Here is a 19,561-nt window from a genome sequence, read left to right as displayed (position 1 = left end):
GGACCACAAGGATTCCCGCCGCCGGGCATGGAGGGTTATAGTCCCCAGCAACTGGCGATCATGCAGGACCAACAGAGTGGTGTTGGGCGCGGCGGCAGGAACCGTAGAGGTGGACGAGGATACTATTAATCGTCGAATGATCGTCTGCTGCTGTGAAGCAATTACAGGCATGCCTGCTCATTCCTCCATTAAGATTACATTTGAGCTGATCCTGTACCACAATTCACGATGTGCAATGATTCAAGCGCAAGCTCACCATTTCAATCTACAAAGCTTTCGCTACAATGTCATGCTCGTCGTGTCATACAAATTTAATAGATCGTCCAGGCGCACGAATGAGATTTGAGAGGAATCATGTCTCCGGAGACCCGCCTCTGAGGATGAAACTTCGTTTCGTGACGAACGAAAGAGAGGGAAAGAGTTTGGTTCCACGGCTTGGTTTGCCATCTTCATTATTCATCAATACAAGTCCAAAACCCATGAACAGACTCGCCTGATGCGACATCCACCGTAAGAAAGAAAGTATTTTAGCACATCGTCTATTTGATGTTGACCTCGACACGGCCCTCGTTGCCCATGGGACCACCCTTGCCGAGCTCAGGAAGGAGGTAGGTGATGTCGTCCCAGGGGTGACGGTACAGACCGGTGCGCAGGCGCTTCTGGTCGAGGAAATGCGCAATAAGACCGATAGATCGACCCAACACGAAGAGACCGTTGAGGACACCCATCTTAAGGTAGTCTTCGGCCTCCTCGGGGCTGAATGCGCCGGAGTTGCGGAGAAGGTCGACAAAGCAGACAGCGACACAGCCGTCAACATTGAGAATGAGGTTGTCCTTTTTGCTGGTCGTGACGGTCTCGACAGCGAGGGCATAGTCGAGCAGTTTGGTGGAGGGGAAGTTGGCGAGACAGTACTCCTTGACAAGCGAGACACGGAGATCGGGGTTGTTGCGAGACTTGACACGGTGACCGATGCCAGGAACTGAAAAACAATGTTAGTCGCTTCATGACCTCAAGTTACTCAAATCAATGCAACTTACTGAGCTTGTTCTCCTTGCGCATCGTGTCAACGAAGTCTCGTGGCGAGAGACCCTTGTCGAATGCGCGTGAGAACTCCTCTGCAGCACCATCAAGAGCACCACCGAAACGCGAACCAATGGTCAGCAGACCAGCCACAAGTGCCGAAATCAAATCCTTGCCAGCACGGGTAGTTATGATCGTGTTCATGGCACCAGACACAGCCGGACCGTGATCAGCAGTCAACATGAGGACCATCTCCAAGAACTTGCTCGCGTAGTCAGGCAGGCGACGACGGAACCACAACAGTGACATGACACCACCGATACCAATGTTCTCCCGGAATACGTCTGAGATTGGCAAACCCGCGTACAACAGTTCCTGACCACGGTCGTCGGAGATGGTAGAAATGAAGGCAGCAGGCTTACGGATGAGACCCAACTCTTGCGCCCACGAGTAGTCGATTGGAATCTTGGGAACGGCAGGTTCGGGAGCAGGCTTGATCTCGCCAGCCTTGACCATCTTCTGGTAGACCTGGCTGAGAAGCTCCGGAATCTCCTCGAAGGTGTTGGGGACGAAGAAACCAGCTTCGCGCATGCTTTGGTTCTTGACAGCAGCGGTCTCCAGTTGAGAGTTAGCCATGGCACCTGCGTGACCGAACTGGACCTCAGTCTTGAGCATGCTAGCGACGGTTCCAATAGCCCAGGCGACAATCGGCTTGGTGATAACGCCTGCCTTGACGGCCTCAATCACGCGGTATTCCTCAACACCACCGACCTCACCCAATAGGAGGAGAATCTTGCAGTCGGGGTCGGCTTGGTATCGGAGCATGTGGTCGATGAATGTGGTACCAGGGTATCTGTCACCGCCAATGGCAACTCCCTCGTACACACCGTCGGTGTATTGTGCCACAATGTTGTTCAACTCGTTGGACATACCACCGGACTTTGAGACGTAGCCAACAGAGCCTTTGCGGTAGAGCTTCGAGGCGACAATGTTGTCCATCATACCACCAGTGTTACCAATCTTGAAAGCGCCAGGCTTGATACCACCAACAGTGGCCGGACCAATAATAGTGACACCCTTCTTTTGAGCAACGTGGAGGATCTCACGGGCACGACGTTCGGGCACACCCTCGGCGATGATGGCAATCGCCTTGATCTGCGGGTAGTTCATCAACTCCATGGTGGAGGAGTAGACTGAACGGGAGGAGGCGAAGTTGACAACGACATCCACGTCGTTGTGCTTAGCCACTGCGCTTTCCACATTTTGATAGACCGGGAGAAGTGTCTCTGAAGTTCCCCAGTACCTGTAGCAGATGTCAGCTTGTGCTCAGACCAAGCTCAATCCATTTGCATATCTTCGTGCTTACATTTTGCTGACGAACTGGCCACCGAATGTGTAGATGATACCTGCGACGGAAGGAGTCTTGCGCTTGCAGATGAAGTCGAAGTCGAGCATTCCCTGCACAGCCTTGGTCTGCATACCGCTGGAGGTTTATCAGCATTTCCCGACATTAAATAGTCTTATCACGACTGTTCGTCTCATTGCTCCTCTTGAACGGGCTTCTGAAGGGATTTGACGTACTAGACAAAGCATCGTGTCTTCGAGTGGAAGAGAGTATGCTGTGGTAGCGGGCTCAATGGTCGGCTTGGGTTTACGAATCGTTGAATGTTGTCGTTGGCAGAAAGGCCATCTTGCTGGGCGCCATTGGGGCCAGTGGCCGCAGTGGTCGACATGAGGGGCGAATCTGGTGGCGTGACAAGTTCTGATGAACACGGTCCTGGATGCGATGTTTACTGAAGATTGGGTTTGCAATCCCGCAAGTATAACCGTACAAAAGAGAAGTCTGAAGTGTTCAAACAAGCGAAGTCAAAGCACGGTGAGGACGGAGGATAGGAACCACTTCTCGACCATTGTTGGAGCAGAGCACGGAGCTAAATTTGTGAGCTCCTGTACAGGGTTCCGTACTATGGATTATTTCGACAGCTTGCAGGCGCGGAGAAGAGACAATACACAGAACGTCAGACTGATAATTACGACGATCGATTCGGCACTACGCGGATTACAACACCCTCGCCAACCTATCCCACGGCCGGTTCAGGCCATAGATTCTCTCACTGAATTACAAAGAAATCTCATTAATTGAGATGTACGTTGTCGAGGCTCAAAGAGATATTCTATGCCGATAACAGACCGCACGAATTTGGCGGACATTTCTGTTGGGGCGGACATTGGGAAGCGAGTGGGGTTCCAGCAGGGTCACACAGTTGCGCACACGCGAAGACTAACCCCTACGGCGGCGTGTTAAATTCCGTGGTGCACACCTGCGCTCTGTGGGTGAGAGATGGTCAGCGCCCGACCAACGATTTCGGGCTTACCAGCCGGCGGAGTATTATTATTCTTGTTCTCTTGCCCGGATCCCGACGACATGGGGCTTTTATTTTTTGGTTTCTGCATGAGCCCACCAAAATCATGGTGCCGCAGTGCTTCAATTGGCCGGAAACCTACCTTGATGACAACAAGCTAGGCTCTGTCGATTTTTGACTCGTCGGTCAAGCGTCCAACCGAGTGGTTTGCCGGGGTAATAAGTCGAATGGCAATACGACTGCGGCAGATCGTAGACCTCCGCATTCATGAACAAGTACTAGCCCTGGAGGTATATACAGTACAGTGCTTCATGGTGGGGCTACTGGGGACCCTGCGCTGTTAGCAGGTGGTCGGGGATCTGGCTAGAGCACACTAATCAGTGCAGTGCAGTGCGGGTTCACCTTGACACCTTGAGAATAACCTTGAGATGCAAGTGTATCTGGGCAGTCCCGACGAAACAAGAAATAACGTACGATAGTCACCTGGGCGAGTCCTCAACATGCCTCTCAATGATCACGATTAGTAGCAGCAGGATGCTTACTAGCGCATCAATTGCTCACCGACTTCTCCATTTTTCCCACCCACTCCACGACGCGACTACTCGGTTGAGGAGACTCTGCTGTGCAAGGGCGCGCAAAAGCCCGGTTGGCCCATATCATCATCGTTTGATGCGACCTGGGCAACTTTTTATCTTGTTGTGCGGAAAGCTTGCCGGGACAAGCGTGCGGCGTACCGGCTGCTCACGCGACATTGCATGCCACAACACACCCTGAAAATAGGCACGGAACACGCGCAGAACGATATCCAAGTCGTATCTCCTTGCGATCACTCTATCATTATTTCTGAAAGGGGTGGAGGACCAGGTGAGGAGAAGAGTCGCGGCATTGATGTCAACTTCATCTCCACGATCATTTCTGCCGCGAATGAGCCTCCGTGCGGTGTTTGCGCTTCATGACGCCCCTCTTTCAGAAATGCCTCCCCCACCATAAAAGTCATCCTGTAGTGTAGCCCTTTAGGCTTGTTGAGACACGAATTAAGGCCTGCGCGGGAGCGATTGACTGTTGGGAGTTCTGGCGGGACTATCTCTGGTTAGAACGTCGAAATTGCATAGCAATTGCTCCGGGCGGATGTCGTAGACTCTACTCCCTCGCACTCTGGCTCCAGATGATTCGTCCGGCACGGGTCTCCAACGTGACGTATTCGGGTTCTACGACATGGTTCTCACTTTTAGAAACAGTGTACCTACGAGCACACGCATGTCCCAATGCAATTAATCTCTTCAGTCATCTCAACAAATTTGGAAGTCAAGCATCGTACGATGCGACGTGTGGGAATGGCTTGTTCACACCCGATGAACGATGGGTCACTGCGTTCGTAATGTCCGATTTGGGACGATACCAGCCCATCTCTCAACGTAGAAGATGGTGCACGGAAGGCGGACCGATAGGAAATGGCCCGACATCAGCAAGTAAGCTTACGGACAAATTCCTTGAAGACAGTAAGTTTATGACCACCACTTTACGTCGGCAGCCCTGGAGAAGGCAATTTGGTTCGGCTGGTTGCGCCAGTCATGTCTATTGAGGCACACGAAGCCAGTGTAGTGATGATCTTAGATCCACGGGCCACAACGAAACCTTAGAGACCCGCAGTAGCAAAAGTCAACGGGGAGAGCAGCATGACGGAAATTCGTTGAAATCCGAGTAGTCAGCCCAGTTGTACAGACGATGCGAGAATACGATGTCTTCCAAGGTTGTGTGTCTCGCCGGACTGTCATTTTTCCTCCTGGGCAGGAGCGAATACCGGCAACTCAAACCTGGATATAGTTTGCCGCGAACAGCCTAGAGGGCCTTATGTACAGGACTGTGCTGTCACACTGCCACGACTGCCTAGGTGGACGTCCGCCGCCGCCGCATCAGCAAGGACCCTTTTCCTTGCTAGTTTATTCCCGGACTCCGCTTCCAGCTTCAACAGCTTGAACCCCCGAGATTCAATTCGCGCGCTCACGTTGCGTGAGAACCAGGCAATCGACATTTTTGCACGATGGGTGGGATTCAACATCGCTTACTTAGGTAGCCAGGTGGATGAGCACACCGGAATTAAAGCATTTCTCGTCACTTTCTTTCGCGTCAATTCCTCAATCCATCTGTGATCGAAGACAAACTGTCCTGCTTTATTCTTGTCCTACCAGTATTCGGGTCGTAATTCGTGCTGCAAAAGTGATTCTTACGCATTGGCTTGTGCGGAAGTAGGGTACGTCTCCGCCCCTCTATCGCCTGGAATTCTGAAAGTTATTCGCTGCTCTCCAAGCGACATTGACCCCAACGCACTTCTACCTCATACTTTACACCGCTCAAGCACAACTGTCAAGCTTGTTTGTGCACTTGCATATTGAATTGTTCGTTCTCCCTTTGCCACACTTTACAGTTGTCAACGGTTGACGTCGAATTCCTGTCGAGGACGAAACCGGGAGCTGTTCGCTGACAGATTCGCCAGGGTTAGATATTCACAACTTCTACAACTCACGGACGGCTTACTACCGATAAAATGTCCGCCAAATCCATCTTCGAGGCCGACGGCAAGGCCATTCTCAACTACCACCTCACGCGCGCTCCAGTCTTGAAGCCCACGCCGCTACCAAAGCCCGCCACTCACAACCCTCCCGCGAAGCTTGCCTCAATCCACTTCGAGGACGGCGATGATATCCGCGGTGTGCTCGACCAGGCCGAGGCCACATATCCTTTCCTCCTCGTTCCCGGCTCCAAGTTCGTCGCCAAGCCAGATCAGCTCATCAAGCGACGAGGCAAGTCTGGGTTGCTGAAGCTCAATGCCACCTGGCCTGAGGCCAAGGAGTGGATCGCTGCTCGCGCAAACAAGATTCAGAAAGTCGAGCACGTCGAGGGCGCTCTACGGCATTTCTTGGTTGAGCCCTTTGTTCCCCACCCGCAAGAGACAGAGTACTACATCAACATCAACTCCGTTCGTGAGGTAAGTTGAGCACACGGAAGATGGGGATAGCGGGTTGAACGGACCACTGATTCGCAATGCAGGGTGACTGGATTCTCTTCTACCATGAAGGTGGTGTCGAGGTCGGCGACGTCGACGCCAAGGCAGAGAAGTTGCTCATCCCGGTGGACCTTACGGAATACCCCTCCAACGAGCAGATTGCAGCTGGTCTGCTCTCCAAGGTTCCCAAGGGTGTCCACCCTGTCTTAATTGACTTCATCTCTCGCCTGTACGCCGTCTACGTTGACTGCCAGTTCACATACCTTGAGATCAACCCGCTTGTCGTCATTCCCAACGCTGCTGTGACTTCGGCCGAAGTCCACTTCCTAGACTTGGCAGCCAAGCTCGACCAGACTGCCGAATTCGAGTGTGGTGTGAAGTGGGCCATCGCGCGTGCCCCAGCAGCCCTCGGCATTCCGTCAGCCGCCAATAAGAGCGGCAAGGTGACCATCGATGCTGGCCCACCAATGGAGTTTCCTGCTCCTTTCGGCCGTGAGCTGAGCAAAGAGGAGGCCTACATTGCTGAGATGGATGCAAAGACTGGTGCGTCACTCAAGCTGACCATCCTCAATTCGAAGGGTCGCATTTGGACACTCGTTGCTGGTGGAGGTGCCAGTGTTGTGTACGCCGACGCCATTGCCTCTGCCGGGTTTGCCTCTGAGCTCGCCAACTACGGTGAATACTCTGGTGCGCCGACCGAGACTCAGACATACCACTACGCTCGCACTGTCCTCGACCTCATGCTTCGCGCACCGCAGCACCCATCCGGCAAGGTCTTGTTCATCGGTGGTGGTATTGCTAACTTCACCAACGTAAGTTCATCTCCAGCGAAAGCGCCAAATCCCCAACGATCTGGATTCTAACTGAATTTCTTTTCGCAGGTCGCTTCCACATTCAAGGGTGTCATCCGTGCCCTTCGCGAGAACGCTCCTCTACTCAACGAGCACAAGGTCGCCATCTGGGTCCGTCGTGCAGGTCCCAACTACCAGGAAGGTCTCAAGAACATCAAGGCGGTCAGCAAGGAGCTTGACTTGAACATGAAGGTGTTCGGCCCCGAGATGCACGTTTCCGGTATCGTGCCCTTGGCATTGGTACCCGGCAAGATGCACGCGGGCATCAAGGAGTTCGAGGCATAAATGATTTCATGGACTGTTGGAATGCTTGCAGGGATTGAAGGGACATGACGCGTATCTGCATACATTGTGTGGGTGCTGCTCTTCTTTCCTCACGATTCATAATTCGCAAGCGGAACGTGGTCGCTTTCGTCAATCTTCACATACCCAATTATACTGTCGAAGCACGATCACGCACTATACCGAGGGCCTGCCTATTTAGCCCCAGCTTACATCAGTTGTGATTGTCAGCATGTAGCAAGATAAGCCCTTGTCTTGCTTCATGGATTCGCTAGACATTGGGATGAATCAGGCCTCATGCTCGCCGAGTGTTCAAAGTATTCACTTACTTTGAAATATTCGCATCGCACTACGGAGGCGATTTCAGTGTCTCAAGCAGATGTGGAAGACAATGCAAGCGAAATATATGTACTTCTGGCGTGCCATTCCGAATGAGAAAGCCACTCGCCAATCATCAAGAACGGAGTGGACAACATAACCCTAAGCCCGCTGGAGCCCTGGAGCTGATGGTGTGCATCGCTGCTGGCAGACTGAAGGGCTTTTCGGATGATGATGATTGTAGGTTCTCGATAATATTTGTGAACAACGTAAGGATGGCCACAGTTTAAACAAAGACCGCGGGTGCGTTTCCCGAGTATGCGCTCTCCACCACGTGCCGAACGAAGGATAATGTGCCGAAAGGGAGAACTTGGGAGAGCTTCGGATGTTTCGATATGGGTCCGCGTTTTCCCTAGGCAGCATGTCCATCAAGTGGTGGTTGTCTCGCGGTGCCTGCGTCATCCTCACATCTGACCCAGTAATTTGATCCACAGCTGCGACACATACATGTACACCACCACGCCTGGTTTACGTCGCTCCCTCTCATTCTTCTAGTGGTATATCCTCGAAGAAGACTACTGCGTCCAGAGCTACTTGAGCCGGGACCACGTGTTAAGCTCGCCGTGTAAAAGGTGGAAGTGCATGAACAGACGCCTGCATCTCACCGACCTCGACTGTGCAGCTGCCACGTCAGATTGAGCTGCAGCAGAACGCATTGCCGGCGAGCCATTCGCCTCGGTGGGAAAATTGCCAGCATGTCTGGTCATTAGGTTTAAATAGGGCCACAGTGATATAGGAACAAGATCCTGGATTCTTAAGCCACGCGCACCGCAGATCCTGCGACTGCCTGGATAGTTGGAGCAAAACCCCGTCACCGCACGAGTTCGAGATCGCGCGAAAATGTCGAGCTCGGCGACCAACGCCTACATCCGCCAGGTACTTCACCATGTCGAGCCTCCTCCAGCAATCGATGCCCGCTTCTTCTACACTTCGCCAATACCCATCGATGATCCACTATCTGCCTTACCACCAGCCAGCGGCGCAGGCGCAGCTGCGTCCAAACTCCCTCCGAAGCCTTTCTCAGTGTATGACAACCGAGCACTTGACGAATCGTGGCAGGCATTGAGAAGAAAGATTTTGAAGCATAATGAGGACCGAGGCGAGAAGGGGACAGTACCTGGGCAGAGGAGGACCTCCAAAGCACGCAGACCATCGTCCGTGATCAACCGTGACAAGGGACCCACAAGTCCGAAATCTGGGACGCCAAACGTCAAGCCTGTGCGGTACTCCAGCTCTGGTCTTTCGCAACATGTCGAGCGCGCAGAGGATGACAATGACGACGTGGACTCGGATGCAGAAGGCTTCGGTGTAAGCAATGCAGCAAGCCTGGCAACAGCCGAGTCGAGAACTTCTGGAACGCCTTTCATTCGTGCTCCATCCAAGAAAAAGGTGGAAACAATATCTGAGAGAGATGAGCGGAAGCCACGCCCGAGGATCAAGCAACATGATACTTACATCTGGGACGACCCGTCGCACTTGGCTGAGCATAGTCCTGCGCCGCAGCCAGAGCCGGAGGCAGAATCGTTGCCCAAAGACACCGTTGCAGTTGGTGTATCGAGACTCCACCAAGTCGAGATGCCGAGCTTGCAAATGGTCCCTATTTACTGGACTCCCGTCAATGACACTGCTCAAGTCATCCGTGGCACCTGGTTCTACCAAGACAGCATGCTTCCTGTGGAAGCTTCAGTCGCAAACATGCTTGAAGCTGGATATCTAGAATTAAAGTGAGTTCATGAGAGCTAAAATTGGGGTGACAATGCTAACATGAATACCAGGGTGTGGACTGAGACATGGAGAGACGAACTCAATAGTGCAGTCGAGCATGGCGCTTTGGGTGAGATGAAAATTCTGCACAAGCTTTGGCCTGAACTTCCACCAGCAGCAAAGCGTGGTGAGTCGAGTAGCCGGCCATCGAGTCAAAGAGGGACGCTCAACCAAGAGGAGAACCTTTTGCGCGCCGCGACAGCAACATTTTTCGAGATCGAACCTGAAACCCCTGACCAGCAACGCGCTAAGATTGTCGAGACTGCCTGCGACATTATCGATGTGTCAACGGGGCCTGACGGTGCTGACAACAAGGCCAGCGGGGAGAGTTCTTACGGGCTCAATGGTGTACCCAAGATCTACTCCTCTTGTGGCGTCATATATCAGAATGATCGAGAGGCACGGCTGCTCAAGCCAGCACATTTTCCGTCATCGTACTATGGTCGCAGGCCTTTGGCAAATTACATTCGGAAAGGTCACAAGCTTGGAATACCAGTCATCAGAGGGTTTGACCAGCAGGCGTGGGACAAACTTAATCCTTCCAAGAATACACCAAAAGACACGCAAGCTGCTCGAGGTGTGACCACGTCAGCATCCGGAGTTGAACCTGAATCGAGAAGGCAGCAAGATGCTGAACTTGCGCTTAGCGACCGACCCAAAGTGACAGATCTGATTTTCGTCATTCATGGGATTGGCCAAAAACTCAGTCAGCGCATGGAAAGCTTTCACTTCACCCACGCCATCAATGCGTTCCGACGGGAGGTCCAGTTGGAATGCGGCAGCAAAGATGTCAAGCCAAGCTTCCGCAAGGATATGGGTGGCATTATGGTATTACCGATCAACTGGAGACAATCATTGACCTTTGAAGAAGGTGGTTATCGTCCTGACGCACCAGGCGGGACGAACAGCAATTTAAATCAAGACGAGTTTACGCTCGACGATATCACGCCAGACACGCTGCCGTCCGTGCGTGGAATCGTGAGCGATGTCATGTTGGATGTGCCCTATTACATGTCGCAACACCAGCCGAAAATGATTGCTGCTGTGATGCGCGAGGCCAACCGGGTTTACTCACTCTGGTGTCAGAACAACCCCGGATTCGCAGAGTACGGCCGTGTACATATAATCGCCCACTCCCTCGGAAGTGTTATGGCGATCGACATCCTGTCGAAGCAGCCAACCGAGGTCGAGCCCCTGAAAAGTGATGAATCCTCACAGCAGGTTTCCACTGCTACCGTAGGAGACGATGGATCGGACCAGACAAAGGGGGATCCCGCTCCGGAAATTGGTCATTTGCTCTTCAATACGCACAACCTATTTCTTGCAGGTTCGCCGGCTGGTTTCTTTCTCCTCCTTCGGCGAGCACAACTTCGACCACGACTTCGTGCCACGTCTCCGAAATTACCCGACAACGACAAAATCTACGGCCAGCCTGGCGCCTATGGCTGTATCGCTGTGCACAATGTCTACAATCTCATGAACGGATACGATCCAGTATCTTACGCCATGAACGCGGCAGTGGATGTCCGCTATGCAGCGTCCCTCAAGAAATTCTTCCTTCCGACCAATGTCCCAGGGTACTGGTTTTCTCCTGTTGGCAGCACTGGGCCTGGCACTCCGAGCACAAGCGCCAGCACCAGCACAGGCTGGTTCGGAGGCCGCCCTAGTCTCGCCACTATGAGATCCGCACGTGGGTTGGAATTGCAGCATCATGAGACCATGGCTGTAGCGCGAGAGCGCATGCTCGCATTAAATGACAACGGACAAATCGATTATTTCATCCGATACGGCGGGGGCCTGTTGGAGATTCAATACCTCACGATGCTCGGTGCGCATAGCGCATACTGGGGATTAAAGGATTTCATCAGGGTCATCGTCATGGAGACTGGCCGCAAGCCGGGTGTCGAGGGAGCTCTGGGTGGACTGCGGGCGGTCAGGAAAAAAGAGAAGGAGAGCAAGAAGTGAAGTCCTACGCATGAGTCTCTGGCAGATTGATCTGCTCGACCTCTGTAACATACCTAGCACCATCATTATAGAGATACAAAATAGATCGTATTACCTACTGACTAAGATGCCTTACATTTCAACGCAACACATAAATTGACTAATGTGCGCAGATCAAGTCGTAGGAGCACAGACACGTTCGACCAAGGGATATAAATGGATTCCTGTGCCTAGAATGTCTCTGGTCCTGCGATGTGATTAATCGTCAATCCCGTGGTCTGCCATATCGTCAAGTTTTAATTTAGCATCATTTGACTCTAATAATTCCCCCTCGGGAGTGCCCCAGCTAGCGTGCCTGATGCCGAAGCCAATCGCGACGCGAACATAGCTCGATATCACGTGGGACTGCCGTTCGCACGTTCATCGTGCAGGAACGTCGGATCCAACGCATCAATCTTGAAGTTTACTACTGTAACCCGCAAACTTACAGATTCACAGCAGAAGGTTGAACCGTTTCAAAAAAGCTCTTTGTAAGAAGCGCATACCTTCAAGTATTCGCAGTCGCGATCATGAGTGTAAGTCGTGTGAACAGCCAAGTACGCATTGAAATGCTACTTTGAACATCCATTCTGACCATTGTTCTTGCGCATCACAGTTCATTCCTCTCAACCCGCGACCTTTCCTGCAAAACCTCGTCGGCAAGGAGGTCAATGTCAAGATCAAGTGGGGCCAGGAATACACCGGACGCTTAGTGTCGACCGACTCGTACATGAACATTCAACTTTCTGGTGCAGAAGAATGGGCTGGTGGTGAGAGCAAGGGCGTGCTTGGACAAGTTCTGATTCGGTAAGTTGTGAACAATAAATACGGGATGGCATATCTTCAAGGGGATATTCTGGTTGGAGAGCTAGTGCTAGGCTTTTGCAGGTGCGAACTGCATTGGTGGTCTCATGCTGACCTCGACTGCTCAAGGTGTAACAATGTTCTATGGATATCCGCACGCGACCAAAAGGGAAACTCCAATGGCGACACCGAGATGAAGACTGAGGCTTAAGGGACAATCGATGCTGTAAAGCTTCGCGAACGATGATTGAACCTGCGGCCGACGCAAAGGCATTGCGCCTGGCTGCGTCCTAACAGCTTCGGGGCAGACGCAGACGAGAGCCGGAACACCGCCAACAGTGAGCGGCAAGTCGCCACCAGCGAGCGGCAGCGCCACAAAACACATACTTATGGCTGCAAGAGTGTATGCCAAATGAAGCTCCGCAGCCTGTTTGGCAGCCTCAACCCGCTGAACAGGTTCCTGGACACATAGTCTATCGACACGACTCGGCCCAGCAGTATCATGATTATATGCAAAGGACTGCACAGTCACAACTTTCGACGCCGGAACGGTGTCGAGCGCATGGATCCTAGGATTCATCGTCCGGGAATGCTCATGATGACTATGAAGAAGACGGCCTGGTGCGAGCGAGCGTGATTTCCGCTCCATTCACATATGAATATATCCACATAAAATTCTACCAGCTAATTCCTCCGAGTTTTCTACCTCAGTATCGTGGACAGAATACATCACTTGCTTAAGTATTTTGCAACAGTGAATCTGAAGCGCAAGCAGAACAACCAGGGGGAAGACCGTCTTGCCCAGGCTAGTCCTGCTCCACAGCAGTGTTCTTCATGTGTGGCTTGTGTACGCTGCGACTTTCACAACATACTCGCATGAGGTCACGTACACCCAGGTCGAACGATGCATTTCACGGTAACCGGCCATTTGTCCCCAACCCACATTCATTGTCCAGTCGCGCTCGATCATCCCATCGGACCTATCTAAATATGATAATCCCGCCTTCCCTACTGCTTGGAACACGATGATGTGGAGCCCGAATCCCCGCCGCCTGTATGATTTCGCTCGCCTTGAGCTGTGGAAATGTGTAGAGCATGCAAAAGTTACTGCTGCAGCACTCTTTGCAACCCAGCCAAGCAGAGGCCAAATTCTCGACATTAAAGTTATACATATTCATGCATCACATCGCTATATACTTGTAGGTAGGCTCGCTCCTCTCGCTCATGCTGGCATTGCCAGGAGCGTACCGCGAGGCAGCTTACGGCGGTCGACCACCCCATGCAAGAGCGCAATAGCTGTCGCGGCGCCGGCGAGGGCAACACAGAGCACCCACACGTCCTTCAAGCCAAGAACGTAACCTTCGACCACCGTTTCCAGCAAAGAACCCGAGAGGCCCTGACGTCCACCGGTGGCTCCGGCAGCCACAATCGTCGCACGATCAACGTTGAACTGTACACTCAGAAATCCCGCCAGGCGATTCACAAAGACACTTTGCGCAACACTGATCCAGATGGCACCGCCCACCAGTTGGAAAAACAATGCCATGGCTGAGACGACACTGAGATCTTCGGCCTTGGCCACGACTTGACCGACGGTGATGGCGACCTGTACGGTGAAGCCTAGGCCAACTCCCACGATACACTGGTATCCAATGGCTTGCGAGTCAGAGCTCATGCTGTTCAGGGTGTATAGTAGACCAGATCCAACGGCGACCAACATGGCTCCTGCGATGGTGGGCGCCTGCCACTCGCCAGTGAACATGTAAATCAACCCGGCAATGATTGCGCCTCCAGCAGCAAGTCCCAGCAGCGGAATCGTCTTCACACCGGACTGTCCGGGGTTCAGCCCCTGGACACCTTGATAGTAAAGTGGCAAGAAGTACAAAGCGATGAATATGCACCCGTTGATGAGGAATTGAAACCCCATCAAAAGAGAGATTGTGCGGCTCTCCCGCAGTATGCGTGCGTTGACGGACGCCCATTCGCCAGCCCGATATTCCCATACCCCGAAGGCGACAAACAGCACGAAACTGACTATCAAGGTTGCAATGACATCTCCGGACTGCCATGACTTGCTCGCACCGCCCCACTGCAGTGTGAGTGAGAGGCTGATGAGTGCGCCGAGGATTAGGATGATGCCGAATGGGTCCATCTGTAGCAGTTTTTCCTTACGCGAGGCCTTGACCGGCTGGACATGTGAAGGTGGCGAGAAGAAGAGGAGGATGACCAGTAGCGTGAGACCACCGATTGGGAGGTTGACTATGGAATGACGTTTGATCAGCCTGACATACGTTCGTGCAATTCACGTTTGAATGGAGCGCATGTACGTACTGTAGAAACACCATCGCCACGAGACATGCTCTGTGAAAACGCCGCCAAGCAAGGGCCCTACGACAGCAGCAACAGCAAAGCATGCCCCGACGATGCCCAACAATGCAGGCACGCGGTGCGGCGGCGCGCTTGTGCCGATGATCAGGTAACAACCCGAGGCAGTACCTGCACCACCAACACCAGCAATCGCACGACCGACGATGAGCGTAGGAGAATTAGGAGCCACGGCACAGATGAGACTGCCGACCTCGAAGATGAAGACTGAGATGAAGAAGACAGGCTTGATGTGAAAATACTTGTATGCCTTGCCGAAGCAGCTCTGGAAGGCAGCCATGGTCATGAAGAAGCCGGAGCCATACCTGATCGATCGTGTGGATCAGCAAGGAGCACAGGAGGCGGAGAGTTTTCGAGCGCGACTCTGGAGTGTTGGACATACCAAGCTTCATCTTCTAAACTATGAAACTCCTCTGTGATGCGTGGAATAGCTGTCGAAACGATCGTCGTATCGAGTGAGACGATGAAAACCGATAGTGCCGTGGCCACGAGCAGGAGTGTCAACTTGAAGGCATTGGGATACTCGATCGGGGCTGTATCTGCGATTGCGTTCTCGCCAGAATTCGTCTCCAAGTTTGAACGCTGTAAATCTGATGCCGCAGCGATCGTTTTTTCATCAGTAGCCAGGTATAGTTCTGCCGGCACTGATGTTGAAGACTCCTTGGAGGACATAATAATCACTGTCACGTCAAGATCCGGAATCTCAACCGACAAAAATTGCTGGGTGAAAATGATCTAGAGAGGATGGATTCTCTCCGTATCTTAAAATCTTTGAGACCGCCATCTTCATTCCGTTCCTCCCGTCGTGAGTAGCGAAAGTCTAATGACAATGTCAGGTTTATTTCACGTATACGATCAGGGCGAAACAAGCTTTCGGGATCGACAATAGCGCTAGTGGGTGAACATGACATTGGCGCGAAGGATTGACTTGTGCAAACAGCGAGATTTGCACAGATTGCTCTCGTGGGGAAGACAGAATACGAGCACAAAACGAGCTCGAACGAACAATTCCCACTAAAATTCCCACTACACTTGCAGTCCTACTAGGAAAGGCATGCGAGTGATATCATGGCCGTTTCGGCGACAAGCTGTGGACATTCTTTGACGAGTCAAGAACGATCACAGTGCACAGTAATGTGCAAACGAGCAATTTGTAGATCGACTTCATCGGCGATAATGAGATGGTCCCGAGGTCTGCGCAAAATACAGGGTCTATTGATACCCGCGGACGCGTTGGAGGAGAAACGATGACATTCCTGGCAATAATTCGCGGTTCACTTGTTTGACATGACTTCGACGAGTCGCTAGTGATTATAGCGTACGATACGGTTGTGCAACAAAGATCAATCAAGCATCGAACTTAGATCTTATGCGAAACGCGCATGCAGGACTCATTCTTCGTGGAAGGCGATGTTAAGTCATCTTTAGATCTGGGCACGCGAGAAAGATTGTGGCAAGCAACAGGCTGGTATTTGTATCAAAAGCTATCGGGGGACCCCGTCCGCTACCGAATCGCTGATGGCAAATGATTGACTACATCATGTCGAAGCGCGTTCCGGAGATCATGCAGATCACCACGCTTCAGAACTTCAACGTCTGTGCCGTCATGTGCATAACTTTAGCCCGAATGTCAAAGTCTCCTCCAATCTCTTATCATGACATGAACCGACATGGGTACCGTGAGTCGGCGATCTCAAATGAATATTTTTTGAATCGTAGCAGACGACTGGCTTTTCCAGAGACCTATCCAAGATCCGCCTCGTGATTGACTCGCCGACACAGTGTCAGCAGAGCATCATTACAGCATACAACGTCCTACTAAACTTCATTCCATCACATCATCAAGGTCATTATAGATCCGGCGATCCCGAATGCTGCCAGAGCCAAGACTGCAGAGGGGTGAAGGCGTTCACCAGTGCCGCGAGACACCTGTGGACCAATTGAAGTCTTGTCCGCCGCAGGGCTGGCTTGTGCAATCGGAGGGAAAGATGATGCAGCTGCTGAACTTGCTCCGGCGCTGGCCTTCGCCGATGATGACAGAGAAGACGCTGTCTTATGGTCGGGCTTCGGGGCGATTTGGTAAGTGGCCAGCGTAAGTGTAGGCACCGAAGGCGTCGTCAGTTCCACCGAGCCCGTTGCCGTTGCTGTCGCGATGATCACATCAGGCGTCGTCGCCTTTGCAGAAGTTGTGGTCGCCGGGTACAGAGTAATTACAGCAGGGCTCGATGTCGGAGAGGCCGTCGACACAGTCGACTTCTGGGTCGTCGGTGGTGCGACGGCGCATGTGCTCGGGAAATATTGAGGACCAAAGCCTGCGGCACTGTTCTGGGCGCCAAGGTTTTCCGAGATGAAGTAGACGGCATATGCACGGTTTGCTTCCGTAAAGTAGGACCCAACTGATACTTGCGTAGATCCGCTAGCACAGCAGCTGCCATCATTGGCATTGCACCAAGTCTGAAGTCGATCGGTGAAAGGCTGCAGTGCGTCAATGTATGCGCCGGTTCGTGCGAGCGACTATGTGGCTATCAGCGAAGGTTTCCCAAAGAGGGTGATTTTCGTTCCTTACTCCACCAGCTGTGCATGCCGGACAGGCTGCCTGTCTCCCTTGCTCAGCAGCTTGGGTTACATCGCGGTACAGAACGACAGCAGCGACTAGACGCTGTTAGTAAGGAGCATTGACATGGACAAAGGTCATCGACGCACTCTGTGATCCGACAGAAGAGGAGATGGCTGTGATACTGTTTCCTCCTAAATTGGTGCCTGCCAATGTAGCACTGACATAGCTCGCCCCCTGAGCATCTCCCAGAAGAACAAGCTTGCCATTGGGGCACTTCTGCGAGAAGGCGTTGAGCTCAGAAGTGAGAGACGCAACACCCTGCGCCACAGATGAGGCCAAGTCTGAGGACGGGGCGTAGGATAATGAAGTGATATTCACGCCCGCAGCAATATCAAGGATAGTGACAGCAATGCTGAGAAGGTTGGATGAGCCCTGTTGCTCAAGAACATAGAGCTGAATGCTAGGACACCTTCCGTTGGGGCCAGAAAATTGCGCGGTCGCTACACTGACAAAGCTCCAGAAGGAGACGAGTGAGGTGAAACGCATGGGGTCAGGTCCTGGGACGTGGTATCGTGCTGCAGCATGTCGAAGAAGGGACGACATAACATCTGATATATATCACCACTGCGTTGAATGACCTAACCATTCTTGGATTTGCGACCATGATCAGGGATTGCGGCGCATGCAGATGCGCAGTCAAGTGGAGCATCAGGAGAGCTCCGGACATCAACAATGCCTCCGAAACGGACTCAATTGGGCGCAATTGACGATAGACGTTGTCCAAGACTCTCGGCATACCACAATGGTTGTTCTGTGCCCCACGAATGCTAATGAATGGAGTCAAAATACGCGGAGACTGCGCCGCATGTTGGGAGCACATGCAAGAACCCTGCAGGTACAGCTTTGTGGCGTAGAAAAGTAAGCACTAGACGGGCGGAGCATATCATGAAATCTGATGGAGCGATGTGGAGCATGATAAATACTGTTGTCTCCCTGGCATGATTCGAAAGCTTCCAAGGTTGGGCAATGACGGGTTATACCTAGGCATATCACTTGTTGTCCTGAGGAAGCAACCTTGGAATCTGCGGCTGAAGCTATGCGAGGTGTGTCGCAAATGCGTGACTGCTTACATGTTGGTATTCCTCCAGTTTGGGAGACTGATGCAGACGGGAGTCAGCAAGATGTTGATGATGCACCTCGTTCTCATTAGCTCAGTCTTGGCTTTGCGGCGTTCACTTCTGCTCATATATCCTTTGTCCCGACAGTACCAAAGGCCTCACATATGGTCATCATGCACTTGGGCAAGTGCGTGACTTTCGAGCCGAGCAACATTTGTATGTAACGTCAACGCGGCTTAGACAACAGCAACGTGTGATGAAGTGGCGACAAGATTATCTCAGCATCGACGAGGACAGAAAGATGCAACTTCGTGATTCAGGCCAGGGCAACAAATCTTACCGATGATGCACAAGAAGTGACATGGGTGAAAATGTATCGCGTGCGTTCTTCGTATGTCCAGGCGTGCTCTGTGGAGTTCTTCAATTTCCTCAATGCACGCAGATTCATGGATGAACAACCCATCAAATTGCACGCCGCCCGGGCGCGAATTTGCAAGCGTGCAGGTGGTAAGAACCGTCGGACGTGTATTGTGGAGACTCCCAAGGTTGCATGTGACTGCGTGCTCGCCTTTCCATGTTGGACTGGAAGAAGCACACGTTATCACTGAGGTGCGCCTTGCTCGTCGCATTCATTCGGGACCCGCCAGGCCGTCGCAGTGTGAGCAATTAACGATCACACCTGGGCATGTAAAAGCATCGCCCTGATTTACCTCGTTTCTGCTCTCGAATACTCTTAGTATATTCTTGTTTTCATCAAGAACAGCCATTATGTACAAAGCTGTCCTCGGGTGATGAACGTGCTCACGGATGATCGCTCCATCTCCACCTCGTACTGTACATCCGAGGCTCATTCAAGCTTCGCGCAACAGGCACCACTGCTGGCAAAGCAGAAGCCCCCCACCACATCATAGGCTGTTCATTTTCAGGGCACAACATCATCGTAAAAAGCTACCATTGCCGTTGCTGTCGCGCGTTGGTGCTGAGAGGTGAATGTTTGTGCGCCTGGCCTCCAGGGCATGAATCATAGCTAGATTGTACCACTGAAAATAATC

The 19,561-nt window shown here is 52.2% G+C and overlaps 6 protein-coding genes across 6 annotated transcripts; 3 read left to right on the top strand and 3 right to left on the bottom strand.

Moving 5' to 3' along the window:
- Positions 1 to 116: 116 nt before the first annotated feature.
- K489DRAFT_381647 (ATP-citrate synthase subunit 1) lies at positions 117 to 2,795 on the bottom strand. Its single transcript, XM_033605177.1, has 4 exons — positions 2,602 to 2,795; positions 2,387 to 2,503; positions 1,038 to 2,323; positions 117 to 979 (listed from the first exon to the last, which is right to left on the bottom strand). The coding sequence occupies exons 1-4, from the start codon at positions 2,751 to 2,753 to the stop codon at positions 540 to 542; spliced, it is 1,995 nt and encodes a 664-aa protein (XP_033458695.1). The 5' UTR covers positions 2,754 to 2,795; the 3' UTR covers positions 117 to 539.
- Positions 2,796 to 5,928: 3,133 nt separating this feature from the next.
- Positions 5,929 to 7,523, top strand: K489DRAFT_371642 (glutathione synthetase ATP-binding domain-like protein; the record flags this gene model as incomplete). Its single annotated transcript, XM_033603255.1, has 3 exons — positions 5,929 to 6,369; positions 6,432 to 7,199; positions 7,269 to 7,523. The coding sequence occupies 3 exons, from the start codon at positions 5,929 to 5,931 to the stop codon at positions 7,521 to 7,523; spliced, it is 1,464 nt and encodes a 487-aa protein (XP_033458694.1).
- A 1,215-nt stretch (positions 7,524 to 8,738) lies between these two features.
- K489DRAFT_322030 (uncharacterized protein) lies at positions 8,739 to 11,627 on the top strand (the record flags this gene model as incomplete). The annotated part of the gene is made up of 3 exons (XM_033601589.1): positions 8,739 to 9,622; positions 9,674 to 10,883; positions 10,929 to 11,627. The coding sequence occupies 3 exons, from the start codon at positions 8,739 to 8,741 to the stop codon at positions 11,625 to 11,627; spliced, it is 2,793 nt and encodes a 930-aa protein (XP_033458693.1).
- Positions 11,628 to 12,067: 440 nt separating this feature from the next.
- K489DRAFT_340907 (small nuclear ribonucleo protein SmF) lies at positions 12,068 to 13,147 on the top strand. Its single transcript, XM_033602271.1, has 3 exons — positions 12,068 to 12,181; positions 12,262 to 12,452; positions 12,579 to 13,147. The coding sequence occupies exons 1-3, from the start codon at positions 12,176 to 12,178 to the stop codon at positions 12,658 to 12,660; spliced, it is 279 nt and encodes a 92-aa protein (XP_033458692.1). The 5' UTR covers positions 12,068 to 12,175; the 3' UTR covers positions 12,661 to 13,147.
- Positions 13,148 to 13,581: 434 nt separating this feature from the next.
- On the bottom strand, positions 13,582 to 15,530 carry K489DRAFT_381643 (MFS general substrate transporter). The gene is made up of 3 exons (XM_033605176.1): positions 15,217 to 15,530; positions 14,781 to 15,139; positions 13,582 to 14,708 (listed from the first exon to the last, which is right to left on the bottom strand). The coding sequence occupies exons 1-3, from the start codon at positions 15,504 to 15,506 to the stop codon at positions 13,672 to 13,674; spliced, it is 1,686 nt and encodes a 561-aa protein (XP_033458691.1). The 5' UTR covers positions 15,507 to 15,530; the 3' UTR covers positions 13,582 to 13,671.
- A 748-nt stretch (positions 15,531 to 16,278) lies between these two features.
- Positions 16,279 to 18,127, bottom strand: K489DRAFT_381640 (carbohydrate esterase family 5 protein). Its single transcript, XM_033605175.1, has 3 exons — positions 17,538 to 18,127; positions 17,401 to 17,486; positions 16,279 to 17,348 (listed from the first exon to the last, which is right to left on the bottom strand). Exons 1-3 carry the CDS (start codon positions 17,992 to 17,994, stop codon positions 16,668 to 16,670), a joined length of 1,224 nt encoding a protein of 407 aa, XP_033458690.1. The 5' UTR covers positions 17,995 to 18,127; the 3' UTR covers positions 16,279 to 16,667.
- Positions 18,128 to 19,561: the final 1,434 nt, after the last annotated feature.

Source organism: Dissoconium aciculare (genome assembly GCF_010015565.1).
Source record: "Dissoconium aciculare CBS 342.82 unplaced genomic scaffold K489scaffold_8, whole genome shotgun sequence".
Lineage (NCBI taxonomy): Eukaryota > Fungi > Ascomycota > Dothideomycetes > Mycosphaerellales > Dissoconiaceae > Dissoconium > Dissoconium aciculare.
This window is presented reverse-complemented; position numbering and strand designations above follow the sequence as displayed.